The 13048-nt window shown below is 52.8% G+C and overlaps 1 protein-coding gene across 2 annotated transcripts in view; it reads left to right on the top strand.

The window, feature by feature from the left end:
• LOC111150448 (GRIP1 associated protein 1) overlaps nucleotides 1-13048 on the top strand; it is a 23776-nt gene that overhangs the window by 6938 nt on the left and 3790 nt on the right. For both annotated transcript variants that reach the window (XM_022507916.1, XM_022507915.1), the window contains exons 6-22: nucleotides 2239-2389; nucleotides 3217-3401; nucleotides 3598-3645; nucleotides 4331-4362; nucleotides 4465-4512; nucleotides 4659-4758; nucleotides 6083-6160; nucleotides 6371-6463; nucleotides 7449-7583; nucleotides 8384-8479; nucleotides 8729-8941; nucleotides 9072-9185; nucleotides 9987-10064; nucleotides 10167-10262; nucleotides 10396-10452; nucleotides 10540-10639; nucleotides 12361-12491. In XM_022507916.1, coding sequence (XP_022363624.1) covers nucleotides 2239-2389; nucleotides 3217-3401; nucleotides 3598-3645; nucleotides 4331-4362; nucleotides 4465-4512; nucleotides 4659-4758; nucleotides 6083-6160; nucleotides 6371-6463; nucleotides 7449-7583; nucleotides 8384-8479; nucleotides 8729-8941; nucleotides 9072-9185; nucleotides 9987-10064; nucleotides 10167-10262; nucleotides 10396-10452; nucleotides 10540-10639; nucleotides 12361-12491 — 1755 coding nt within the window. The remainder of the gene's footprint in view (nucleotides 1-2238; nucleotides 2390-3216; nucleotides 3402-3597; nucleotides 3646-4330; nucleotides 4363-4464; nucleotides 4513-4658; nucleotides 4759-6082; nucleotides 6161-6370; nucleotides 6464-7448; nucleotides 7584-8383; nucleotides 8480-8728; nucleotides 8942-9071; nucleotides 9186-9986; nucleotides 10065-10166; nucleotides 10263-10395; nucleotides 10453-10539; nucleotides 10640-12360; nucleotides 12492-13048) is intronic.

Genomic DNA, 13048 nt, shown 5'->3' with positions numbered 1-13048 from the left:
CTCTCTGCCTACTTGTGATCTCTGTCAAATAAATAAATAAAATCTTAAAAAAAATGATAATAGTGGCGCTTGGCTGGCTCAGTTGAAAGAGCGTGTGACTCTTGATCTCAGGGTTGTGAATTCAAGCCCCGTGTTGGGGATAGAGATTACTTAAAAATAAAATCTTAAATAAAATAAAAATTAAAAATAATGCTAGTATAGGTAACTGACAGTTAGGTAGTGCTTACTGCATGCCCAGTCCTGTTCGATGTGCTTTATGTTATTCAGTCATTTATTCTTTTTTTTAAAGATTTTATTTATTTGACAGAGACACAGCAAGAGAGGGAACACAAGCAGGGGAGCAGCAGAGGGAGAGGGAGAAGCAGGCTCCCCGCTGAGCAGGGAGCCTGATGTGGGGCTCGATCCCAGGATCCTGGGATCATGACCTGAGCTGAAGGCAGACACTTAACAACTGAGCCACCAAGGCACCCCTCACTCATTTACTCTTAAAATGGGCCAACGAGATATTATTAAGATCCCTACTAAGCAAATGAGGAAAACCAAGTCCCAGAGAGGTGAAGCCATTTGTCTCAAGGTCACGTGGCTAAAAAATGGCAGAGTAGAAGTTCACATCCAAGCAGGCTAGTTTCAGGATCTGTGCTTGTGACCTTATGTTACAAAATAAAGTGTAATCATCAATCACAATTTAGAATCCAAACATCTGCCCAGTTTTAAGAAATTAAGAACATCCTAGGTCAGGTGGGGAGTTTCGTTCTTGGTGGTTGGTTGTCGAGGTGGGTGGGTATTAACTGAGCCAAGATGCTGCGGAATCTGCTGGCTCTTCATCAGACTGCCCAGAGGACCATAAGTACTGCTTCACGCAGGCAGATTGAAAATAAAGTTCCAGAGAAACATAAGCTATTTCAGGAGGATAATGGAATTCCACTGCATCTAAAGGGTGGAGTAGCTGAAGCCCTCCTGTTTAGAGCTACTATGACGCTTACAGTTGGTGGAACAGCATATGCCATATATCAGCTAGCTATGGCTTCATTTCCCAAGAGGCAGGATTGACTTCAGTTTATCATCTCAGCAGGCAGTTGGATCAGTTTCTTTCAGCTCTCTATGGACCAGTAACTGATAAATGAGTTCTTCTTTGGGGATCAATACTTATTGACTTATACTAACTGCCACCAATAAAGCAGTCTTTACCATGAAAAAAAAAAACGAACATACTAGGTCAATTTAATCACAATTAGTACTAGGTAAGAAAGAAATGAATAGAGCGCTGTGCTGGAGAGTTTCAGAATTTGTGTTGGGGGATACCACTTAAAGGGTGACATTTGAACAGAGCACTGAAGGTTGCAAAGGAGCCAGTCATGTGAAGAACTAGATGAAAGGAATAGTGTTCTGGGTAGAAAATATCCCAGGCAAGAGAATAAAAATTCTCTGTGAGCCTCAGTATTCTCATCTGAAAATGGGGACAAAGGATCTTGTTTTTTAAAAAAGATTTTATTTATTTATTTGACAGAGAGGGAAAGCACAAGCAGGGGAAGTGGCAGGCAGGGGGAGAGGGAGAAGCAGGCTCCCTCTGAGCAGGGAGTCCGATTTCAGACTCTATCCCAGGACCCTGAGATCATGACCTGAGCCAAAGGCAAATGCTTGACTGACTGAGCCACCCAGGTGCCCTGGGGACAAAGGATCTTGTCTGGACCCCTGTGAGAACTCTTTTAGCCAGGAGTTGAGCAAGGGGCTGGCCTAGTTTTATTCGCTTTGCATGTTTCTCCAAGGCTGAGGGCTGACGATGAGGAGCTGTGGGTAGTGCCGGCCTTGGAAATGCCCGGAAAGCTGTCTGTGCCTAGGCTCCCAGACACAGATCCACCCTCACAGAAGGGGTCTGGCAGTGGGGCTATTTGTGATGCTGACAACCTGGACCAGCAGCTTCCAGATGGAGCCTGCCAGAGGTCTTGGATTGTAACTGCAAGGTTGCGACTGGGCAAGCAGAAAATTGCCCTCAGTGGCCTCTGCCCTCTCTGACTTGGCCTCTTAACAGATGGGTGAATTCAGAGTCATTTGACATTTGTGCCTCCGTGTCCTTATCTGTGAAGTGGGGATAATGAGTTACGACGGCACCCTACCTAATGCAGGGGCATTATGGGAATTACGCCAACTGTAAAATGCATCTGCCAAGCGCTGGGTATATTGCAGCCAATATTGTTCTGATTCTCTGCTTGTCTGCTCCCTCACTCCTCCCCTGTTCAGCTCTGCAGCCAGATGGAGCAGCTGGAGCGGGAGAACCAGCAACTGAAGGATGGGGCTGCCAGGGCAGGCACTGCCCAGGCTGGGGGTCTTGTGGATGGCGAGCTGCTGAGACTGCAGGCGGAGAACACGGCCTTGCAGAAAAATGTGGCAGGTGCAAGCAGACCCTCCTTGGGGATGTGGGGACCTTGGGGATTGAGTAGGGTGTTTTCCCGCTGGGAAGGGAAAAGACTTCAGAATCAGGCTGGGCCTGGCTGTGAACCAGCGTATAACTTTGGACAAGCCATTTCACCTCTGAGTCAAAGCTTCCTCGTCTCCAGGGTGCTTGTGGGGATGTCCACCACGTGGGAGACTGAAGTAGAGCTAAGATGAGGTGGTATCTTTCTGGGTTGAGTTCAGTGCCTGGTACCTAGCGAATGTTACAGATTAGCAGATCGGACACCAGAAAGGAGCTCTTTGCTAAATGGAGAGAGTGAGTGAAGGAGCTTTTGGAAGACTCTAAGCCCGGATTGAATGTGGGGTCTGGGAGCAAGGCTCCAAGGAGACTTGGTAGAGTGTGGGAGGGTCCCAGTGTGGGGGTGTTTGGAGAACAGCTGAGGCCTGTGGTGTGGTAGGTGCTGATTTGGTGATCAGGAGGGAGGCTTTGTAGATTTGGTTGAGGATCAGTTGGTTACAGGATTCAGCTGTAAGCAGCTGGGGTGGAGGGTGGTGATCATCACCTTGGAGGGCTGTGGGTGGGTCCTGGGGGTTAGGGGGTGGAGCTTGGGGAAACTGTGGACGGGATTTCAGTGGATGGGAGAGCTTAAAAGATTTGTGAGGAGTGTGGATGGACCTGAGCCTTTGTTTTGTAGGCGCTTGGTCATTTGGGGCAGGGTCTCTTCTGCCTGAGGGATCCAAGGCCAACTCTTCCATCTGCTTTTGGCATGGCAGGGGTCTTCAGAGAACACCTCCTCCATCATCTGTTTCTGTTCTACCCCCCAGCCCTGCAGGAACGCTATGGGAAAGAGGCTGGGAGAGCCCAAGCTGCCAGTGAGGGCCAAGGGGACCCCCCGGGGGGCCCCGCCCCCACTGTCCCAGCCCCCATGCCACTGGCAGAAGTGGAGTTGAAATGGGAAATGGAGAAGGAAGAAAAGAGATTGCTCTGGGAGCAACTACAAGGCTTGGAGGTGATTCTGTGTCTGTTGGGGCTGGGGTGTCAGGACGCAGGCAGATGCCCTAGGTCTGCCTGCAGTCCCACGGAGATGTCTGTGATCTCACCAACTCGTGGGCGGACAGATTAGGGAGGCAGGAGGGCAGGGGAAGGCACAGGTCTTACCTCCCCCTTTGCTCATATTAACTCCCTCCCTCATCCTTCCCCTGCAGAGCTCGAAGCAGGCAGAAACATCCAGGCTGCAGGAGGAACTTGCTAAGGTGGGGCTGCTGAGCTTTCCCTGGACTTTGTCCCCCTACAACTCCCCACCTGCCATGCTTCTCCTGGCTGGGAAGAAGGACCAGAGTACTCCCCCACCCCCCACAAAGCCTGAGTTTCCTCATCTGAAATGGAGAGACGCACATTTATGTTTCACAGTTGCTTTCAGTATAGAATAGGGCTAATAGGGTTCCTCTGTCTCATGGATGGCCAGCCCCATCCCTCCCTTCTGAGTCCTCGCAGCTCTCCTTGTTCATCCGTCCATGCATTCAAGCATTTATAGACTGCTGGCTCTTAACTTGGATACTGAAGATCAAGTGATGAAGCTGGCAGTCATGATCCTGCTTTCCAGGCCCTCCTGCTGTAGCCATTCTGTGACATGGCTGTCAGTCCATATGTTGGGGGTGTAAATGCTGGCCTTTGGAGCCTAAGGGAACTGGGTGGAGATCATGTTGTTGCTACTGACCACCCGGGCAACCCAATTACTGAACCCTCCCGAGACTCCGTTTCCCCATTTATAAAACCAGTAATCCTCGCTTCTCAGGACTATTTCAAGGATTCCACAAGATAACATAAGTAACTTCCAGCTTCCGAAAAGGACTAGTGAGAAGTGTCTATAAATACTAAATTTATTTTTGTCTTTACTAATATGTTATCAATTGTCTGCACCCCCGTCCCCCCAACCAGCTATCTGAGAAACTGAAAAAGAAACAAGAAAGGTAAATTTTTTTTCCTGAGGTGAGGGGAGGGGTTTGGGGGGACCAGCGGGTGCGGGGGGACCAACATGTGGAACTGACCCATGTATGTCTCTCTGGGTCCAGTTTCTGCCGTCTGCAGACAGAAAAGGAGACACTATTCAACGACAGCCGGTAACTAGCAGGGATGGGCGTATGGGCAGACAGTGGGGACAGTGCCCCCAGCAGGATTGCCTGAAGGCCACAGGGGCAGAGGTGGGAGATAGGGCCTCAGGCCATGGTCAACAGTCAGGTCAGTGCCCCCCCCCATCACCCTCCAGGAATAAGATTGAGGAGTTACAGCAAAGGAAGGAAGCAGATCTCAAAGCCCAGTTGGCTCGCACTCAGAAGCTGCAGCAGGAACTCGAGGCTGCCAATCAGGTGAGCGGCTGGATTCGGGGGTTGCTGGGGTAAAAGCCAGGGCTGGGGGTCCAGGGATCCCTGAGGTCTGTGGAGACTAGTTGGGGAATCCAGTAGTTCCTGTGTTGGAAATATAGGGACTAGGTGGGTCCCAGGAGCTAGGAAAATGGGAACTAGGGAACCCCGAGAGCCTTAGGAGTTGGCCTATTGAGTCTGCCTGAATTAGAGATCTCAGAGGGGCTAAGGACTTGGGGGGGTGCCAAAGTTCAGATGAATCAGAAACTCTGCGGGATTGGAGGCAGGAGTCTGGAGAAATCTGTGGTCTCCAGGGACTGGGGCCAGGAGCTGGAATGAGCCGAAACTCCCTGGAGGTTGGGGACTTTGAGACCTGTGGGAGCTGGATAGATACAAGACTTTCAAGGGTGGACAGGTGGGCCTAGAGGCTGACTGTATGTGAGGCCCTCAGGGGCTGGGGGCTGGTTTGGAGGGCTGAGACAACAGGTAAGTGGGATCACTTGGGCTGAGTGGTCCTGAGACCTCTGGAGGCTGTGGATAAAAAAAGTTGGTGAGTCTAAGACATCCAGAGACTGAAACAAAATTTTTGGTGGGTCTCAGGGTCCCAAGGGTTAGGGGCTAGAGGACTTCTAAGCCTCCAGGCTTCCCCCTAGAGCAGGTGAGTCTGAGATCCCACAGATTAAGGGACACGGTGGTTTGTGGGTCTAAGGTCCCTAAGAGCTGGGGACGGAAGTCTGGGTAAGGCTGGGTCTTCAGTTACCTGGGTCTGAAGATCCCTAGAAACTAGGGACAAAAGTAGCTGGTTGGGGGCGGGGGTGGTCAGTCAGACCTCACCAGGAGGTGGAAACTAGGAGACTGTATGGGTTTTAGACCTCTAGGGTTTGGAGCTATGAGTTTGGGCAGACCCTGAGACTCTCGGGAGCTAGAGACACAGGGCTGGAGTGTGTCTGAAACCCCTGGGTGTTGGGGTCAGGAGTGATCTGGGTGAAGTTGTAGTTCCTGTAGGCTAAGTTTGTCCAAGAATCCTAGGGCATCTGAGCCAGAATCTGGGTGAGAGTGAGACCTCTTATGGAAGGGGGTGGGATGAGATTGAACTCCCCCAAAGCCTAGGTGTTCTTCTAAGATTCTTAGTCCTGGGATATGGGATCTGAGGCCCCTGGGGGTAATTACTACGAATTCAGGTGAGCCTAAGTCTGATGGCTGGGTAGTCTGGGACCCTCACGTGCTGGGGATATGCTGTCAGGTGGCCAGAGAGGGGTGTCTGTGCGGTTATAAGCACATCAGGGCAGGCTGAGGTCTGGAATGGGCTCCCTTGACCTGGTCCCTACAGAGCTTGGTGGAACTGAGAGATCAGCGGCAGGGGGAGCGCCTGGAGCATGCAGCAGCTCTGCGAGCCCTACAGGATCAGGTACGTGCTATGGGGCAGCTTCTGGGAGGTGGCGGGGGTGGGGGTCACCACAGCATGTTTTACACAAGCAGGAAAGGCCCCAGGGGTTCTGTTTCCCCCTGGTTCGTGGTACGTGTGCCCGTGGGTGTTTTCTTTCTTGGCCATGGGTGGGTCCTGCCCCCCCCCACACCATTCTGGACCCACTCTCACCTGGTGTGGGGGTGGGGCCAGGTGTCCATCCAGAGTGCAGATGCACAGGAACAAGTAGAAGGACTTTTGGCTGAGAACAACGCCTTGAGGACCAGCCTGGCTGCCCTGGAGCAGGTACAGGATACCTGGGAGCCCTTGCTGGACCCTCTCCAGCCTCCTGTCTCCTCCTGCTTCTGATCCACATTAGGGCAGGGCTGTCTGGATCTCATGCCATTCTCCTGCCTCTGTTTCTGCTTAATCCTTTGCTCCTTCCTTCCTTCATTCCTTCTTTCCTTCCTTCCTTCCTTCCTTCCTTTCAGGGAGAGAGATTGAGAGTGAGAACTGGAGGAGCAGCAGGGAGTGGGTCAGGGGGCAGAGGGAAAGAGAGAGACAGAGAATCTTAAGCAGGCTACATGCCCACCCCGGAGCCTGATGCGGGGCTCGATCTCACAACCCTGAGATCATGACCTGAGCCAAAATCAAGAGTCAGACGCTTAATCCACTGAGCCACCCAGGCACCCCTCTCAGCTTCTCTTTCCGATGGCTTCCACCCCTCTTCTCTCTGGCCACTCACCCCTGCTTCTCTTGCATTTTCTAGTTTCTCTCCTGTAAAGTATAAGAAGTGTACTAACCTTACGTGTACATTTGATGAATCCTATCTGTCTGGCAGTCTGTCTGTCTGTCTCCATGTGACTACCACCCAGATCAAGATGTAGAGCGTTTTCAGCAGTCCCCAGAAGGCCCCTTTTACTCCTTCCTAATCGATACTTCCCCAGAAATCACTCCACCGACCTCTAGTGCATAGATTAGTTTTACTTGTTCTTTAACTTCATGTAGTGGAATCAGATGCCCACTTTCGTGCCTGGCTTCTTTCCTGTGAGGCTCATCCATATGTAGCACTGGTCTGTTCTTTCATTTCTGTTTACTATTCTGCTGTGTGACTAGACTACTTTATCCATTCCCCCGTTGATCTCTTTTTCCCTTTGAAATTCTTTCTCTTTCCTCCTGGCTCTCTTCCTGCCTCCCTCCTTGTCTCCCTGGAACCGGGAGGCTCAAACCCTGTGGCTGTCCCCCTGGGGGCCCTTTTCACTCTGCTTCCCCTCACCCCCATTCATCCCAGATCCAAACAGCAAAGACCCAAGAACTCAATACACTGCGGGATGAGAATGCCGGTCTGGCGGCTGATTTGCAGCAGCGGCAGACTGAGTATGAGGACCTCATGGGACAGAAGGATGACCTCAACTCCCAACTGCAGGTGACATCTCTGGCCTTGACCTGGCTTCTCCCAGTTCCCTCGTGTGGGCTCGGGGAAGCCCTCCATGAGGCGCAGGTGGGGGAAGACTGGAGTCGGGAGGATCTGGGTTCCGGTCTGGTCTCCTAACTCACTAGCACCTTGTGTCCTAGACTGTGTTGCTCTCCTTCGCTGACACTGAGCGTCTTCAGTTAGACAGGATAGCCATTCTGAGCCCATGGTAGCAACTGGAATCATAGTGGCTTAAATCAGATAGAAGGCTAATTCTCCCTCATGGAAGAGTCCAGGTGGGCTGTCTAGGGAGGGAACGATGGCTGCGCCACGACCAGTGTCCCAGGTTCCTTCTACGTCACCACCTTCAATGAAAGACTTCTATCTTGGTAGCTAAGACACTTGCCCAGGCCCCCACTTCATCATGTTTGTTTTCCATGTGGAAGGAAGGAGGGAAGAGCGAAAGGGCCCAGCATGCCCCTTTCCTTTATGAGTATAACCTACCTCATGCTTACCACTTCCGCATACGGAAATTAATCGGTGAGGCCATGCCTCACTGTGGGGAGGCAGGGCAAAGTCAGCTCGACAGTCCGACTACGGAATCTATCGCTAGGGACCGGGGCGGGGCAGGGGGTAGAACACACGAAACACAGATGCCATGAGCAGCGTCTGCCATGTTTCTCATCTAGAAAAGAAGAGAACAATACTAACTTTACTGGGGTTAAGGGAGACCCGTCCACCAGAGGTGTCCTGGGCAACAATCATCTGCTGGGGGCTCTTTGTCAGACTCCTCTCTTTGGTCCCATCATTAGGAGTCACTGCGGGCCAATAGTCGGCTTCTGGAGCAACTTCAAGAAATCGGGCAGGAGAAGGAGCAATTGACCCATGAGCTGCAGGAGGCTCGGAAGGTGGGCAGCTCTGCAAGGTGGAAAGGCTTGGCCCTGGTCTGTGGGGAGGGAGCGGGTGGTGCGGGCCAATGCCTGGAAACAACAAGGGATAGAAAGTGACCAGTGCCATGAGGATAGGTGAGTGACTTAGCTTGGTCTGTGGGAATGGGGAGGAGGCTGAATTGGGCTCTTTTGCTGGGTCTGGGGAGAGGGTGGGGGGCTCCAGCTAACGTGGAGGGAGGAGGCTGATGGGCATCACCCTGCCTCCAGAGTGCCGAAAAGCGGAAGGCCATGCTGGACGAGCTGGCTATGGAGACGCTGCAGGAGAAGTCCCAGCATAAGGAAGAGCTGGGCGCGGTCCGACTGAGGCATGAGAAGGAGGTGCTGGGGGTGCGTGCGCGCTACGAGCGGGAGCTCCGAGAGCTGCATGAAGACAAGAAGCGGCAAGAGGAGGAGCTCCGCGGGCAGATCCGTGAGGAGAAGGTGGGTGGGTGGATGGCAAGGTCCTTCTGTGTCTCAAAACTCAGGGAGCACAGCATCGCTGATGGGTTCGGGGGTGGCACAGAGCCCCCCTCGTCTGCCCACCTTGTCCTGACAGTTTACCCTCTCCCAGGCCCGAACTCGAGAACTGGAGAATCTCCAGCAGACCGTGGAAGAACTTCAAGCTCAGGTACATTCTATGGATGGAGCCAAGGGCTGGTTTGAACGACGCTTGAAAGAGGCCGAGGTGAGTTGGTGGCTGATGAGGCACAGAGGGCTGGTGGGGCGGTGCAGGGTGGGGGACACCCATGCCACACCAGGGGAGCGGGATTGGTCAGGCCCTGGAACTTTCTGAAGTGCTCTGGACTTGGCTAGCCCCACAGCCCCACCGGCTCCATGGCGGCCTTCCAGAGGGGATCAGGGGATGGCCACCAGGGAGGCAGAAGGCCATATGTGCAGTTTTGAAAAGGCATCCCTTCCTTCCAAACCCGCTTCTGTTAGGAAATTACTGTAATATCCTGATTTTATGCGAACAAGGACTTTTACTGCCGTCGTGGGGAAGAACTCTTCATAACACCCAAGGGGAAGTGGCGTGCAGTAGTGAGGAGTGCGGGGGCTGGAGGCGGCCGCTTGTGTGGGCTCAAGTGCTGGCTGGGCCGCTTGCTCCTTATGGGCAGCTCACCTGGCCTAGGGCCTGTGTGCTTCATCAGTAGTTAAAAAAAAAAAAAAATCATAGTACCAGCCACGTGGGTGTGACGGGGAGATTATATAAACCGAGTTAATGGACGTGAAACCCCTACAACATTCTTGGTGCACAGCAAGTGTCATGTGTTTTGTGAAATCAAATCAAACGAGGCGTGTGTGTCAGTCTGTGGCACAGACAGCGTAGCCCTAGACGTGCCCCACGTGTGACCCGCCTGAGGGCGTGCGGTGTCCCCGCAGGAGTGGCTCCTGCCTGCCTGCAGACACCTGCCATCACGCCCCTCACCGGCCACAGCGTCCTGGGGGTATGGGGGGGGCATGGCTGGACCCGACCCTTGTCTCATAGGAATCCCTGCAGCAGCAGCAGCAGGAGCAAGAGGAAACCCTCAAGCAGTGCCGGGAGCAGCACGCTGGCGAGCTGAAGGTGCCCGTGGCCCGCCGGTGTCCCTCTCTCCCCGGGGGGCGGGCCCTGGAGGGAGGACGGAGGCTGCCCAGGCAGAGGCCTGAGCTGCCCCCTGGTTTGCAGAGCAAGGAGGAGGAGCTGCAGGGGGTGCGGGATCAGCTCCAGCAGGCCCAAGAGGAGAGGGACTGCCACCTGAAGACCATCAGCAACCTGAAACAGGTCCCTGGTCCCCCGCCCCCCCCCACTGTCCCTGATACACCCTGGGCCTCAGCACAGAGACCTGGGGCAGGGAGGAAAGGCACCGCACCCAGCCTTTCTTGCTGTCACCAGCCGTGCTTTCTCCGCCCCACAGGAGGTGAAGGACACAGTGGATGGGCAGCGGATCCTGGAGAAGAAGGGCAGTGCTGCGGTATGATGGGGAGATGGCCAGGCACAGGCCCCTGCTCATGGGACCACTGGGCCTCAGCCTGCCTCTTCCCCTCTCTCTTCCCCACAGCTCAAGGACCTCAAGCGGCAGCTGCACCTGGAGCGGAAAAGGGCTGATAAGCTGCAGGAGCGGCTGCAGGACATCCTTACCAACAGCAAGAGCCGCTCTGGTGTGGACCGGGAGGGCAGGGGGCGCCAGGGTGCTTGGGGGGCAGGGTGCAGGGGAGGTCTCCAGGACCAGGGCTACTTGCTGCACTTTGCTCCACCAGGCTCTTCCGCACTTGCTGTCCACCTTGAACTTGGTCATTCGGTCTGTCTGTCTCTCCTCTGTTTCTCTTGCTCTCTGCGTTACCTCTTTCTGTCTCTCCTCTTGGTCTCTCTGTACCACTATGTGCCATTTCTCTCTGTCTCTTTCTCTCCCTGCTTTCTTTCTCTCTCCTTTTTCTCCTGCTGCTTTTTTCTTCTCTGTCCCTTTAACTCACTCACTCTCTCTCTCTCTCTCTCTCTCTCTCCTCTGTCTCTGTCTGGATCCCCACAACCCTCTCATACACATCCCCACACCTCACTTGGTATCTCTAAATCTCCTGTATCCATTCTCTCATTCTGTAAATGTGGACTGAGCCCCCATGCTCATGTTTGATAGGAAACCCCCCAAAACTCTGTCCTCTGGGAGCCCGGGGTTGAGCGAGGGAGACAGACTTGCATTCAGACAGCAACACTGCGGCTTTCTCACTATGTGGCTTAAATCCATGTTCTTTCTGCCACTTCAGGCAGAAGATGCAACCGGAAACCTTGAGTTGCTTTGGACTTTTTTTTTTTTTTAAGAAGGAGATGGCCTATAAATATGTTTAAATAAATAGATAGGATGCAGTGGTTAGGGCTCTGGTGCATCTCCCATATCACAGGCTCAGAGAAAACTTGCTCCCTTTCCCCCCTGCAGCCACTGGCTCTTGCTGGAGACCCTTGGGGGGAGGGATGTCAGCCCCCATCCCTTATATGTAGAAGCAGCTGCAGGAGCAGAGGCCCAAGCTCAGTGGGCCTGCTTTAAGTGACATGGCAAAAATGGATCTATCTCTCACCCAATCTCTCTCTCCCTGAGGCATTCTGTCTCCTGAAGTAACCTCTTTTTATTTTTTTTAAGATTTTATTTATTTATTTGAGAGAGAGAACATGAGCAGGGGGAGGGGTAGAGGAAGAAGCAGACTGTCAGCAGGGAGGCCGGTGCAGGGCTCGATCCCAGGACCCTGGGATCACTACCTGACCCAAAGGCAGACGTGTAACTAACTAAGCCACTCAGGCACCCATGACCTCTCTTTGTAGAGGGGTTTAGTTTCTGTTTTGCTACAGATTAATATATGAATCAAGCAGATTCCAATGGTGGTGCCATACATTGTCCTTGTCCATTAGATGAAAAGAAGATTTAGGGTCATGGTTACATGTCTGTCTCCATCTTTCCCCAACCTCGTCTCTGCTGACTTGTATCCTTATGCCCCATCTCTGTTGGCCTCTCTGCTGTGGCTCGCTGCCTGTTGAGTTTTCTCTCTGCGTGTGGGCGTTGCTCCGTGCTCTCCCCAGCTGTGGGTCCCCTTTGTGCACACGCCAAGTCCAAGTGCGGATGTCCCTTTATGCCCGGACATGTCCACACTGCCCACTCTCTTCTAGCCTCATCACCATTTTTTCTCTTCTGGCGTGTGTGTTTGCCCAGAGAGGCAGCTCCTCTTTCCATTTCTGCCTCTCCCTGTCATACTGTCTGCCTCCACCTTTCCCATGCCCGAGTGTTACTTCACCTCTTTTCCATCTCTGTCAAATCTATTTCTGCCTCTTCCTGCCAGTCGCTGCCCTGGGACCCTGGGGGATTGGGACTCAGGTTTCTTTTCCCTCTCTGCCCAAGGCCTCGAGGAGCTGGTTCTCTCAGAGATGAACTCGCCCAGCCGGACCCAGACTGGGGACAGCAGTAGCGTCTCCTCCTTTAGCTACCGGGAGATTTTGCGGGAGAAGGAAAGCTCAACTGTTCCAGCCAGGGTAAGAGGCAAAGAAGAGCCGACAGCTCAGCTTCTCTCACTGCAATTCTGGGGCCCTCTTTTTGCCCTCCACTGCAACCATCTACCTTTGTGGGCCCAGCACACACATTTTCTTACCGACTTTTCTGTAAGCTCGCCAACTCGAATTCAGATTGCCAAATGCGGGATGGGCAAATTATTCTCTCATTCTCTCTGTTCCCTCAACTGTGAGCTAATTCCACCTTTCCCAGTGTCATAAAATATGTCACTCCTAGCAAGTACCTCACCCAAGTAGGAGGTCATTTTTCCCAACTCATGATCATCACTCGTTACTGTCGTCTGTTGTGTCAGCTTCCTGGCTGGCTGCTTCTATTTGGAAATCATTTATTATTCCATAAGTTGTATGTGTGCTGTGTAGAAAATTTTTAAAAACACACAGAAGCAAAGATTTTATTTTAAATTTTTTTAAAAAGATTTTTATTTATCCACTTGACAGAGAGAGATCACAAGCAGGCAGAGAGGCAGGCAGAGAGAGAGGGAAGCAGGCTCCCCGCAGAGCAGAGAACCCGATGCGGGGCT

This window comes from Enhydra lutris, unplaced genomic scaffold (genome assembly GCF_002288905.1).
Source record: "Enhydra lutris kenyoni isolate GAN:26980312 unplaced genomic scaffold, ASM228890v2 scaffoldscaffold23, whole genome shotgun sequence".
In the NCBI taxonomy this organism is placed as follows: Eukaryota; Metazoa; Chordata; class Mammalia; order Carnivora; family Mustelidae; genus Enhydra; species Enhydra lutris.
Note: the sequence above shows the minus strand (reverse complement) of the source record. Positions and strands in the feature narration are given on the sequence as shown.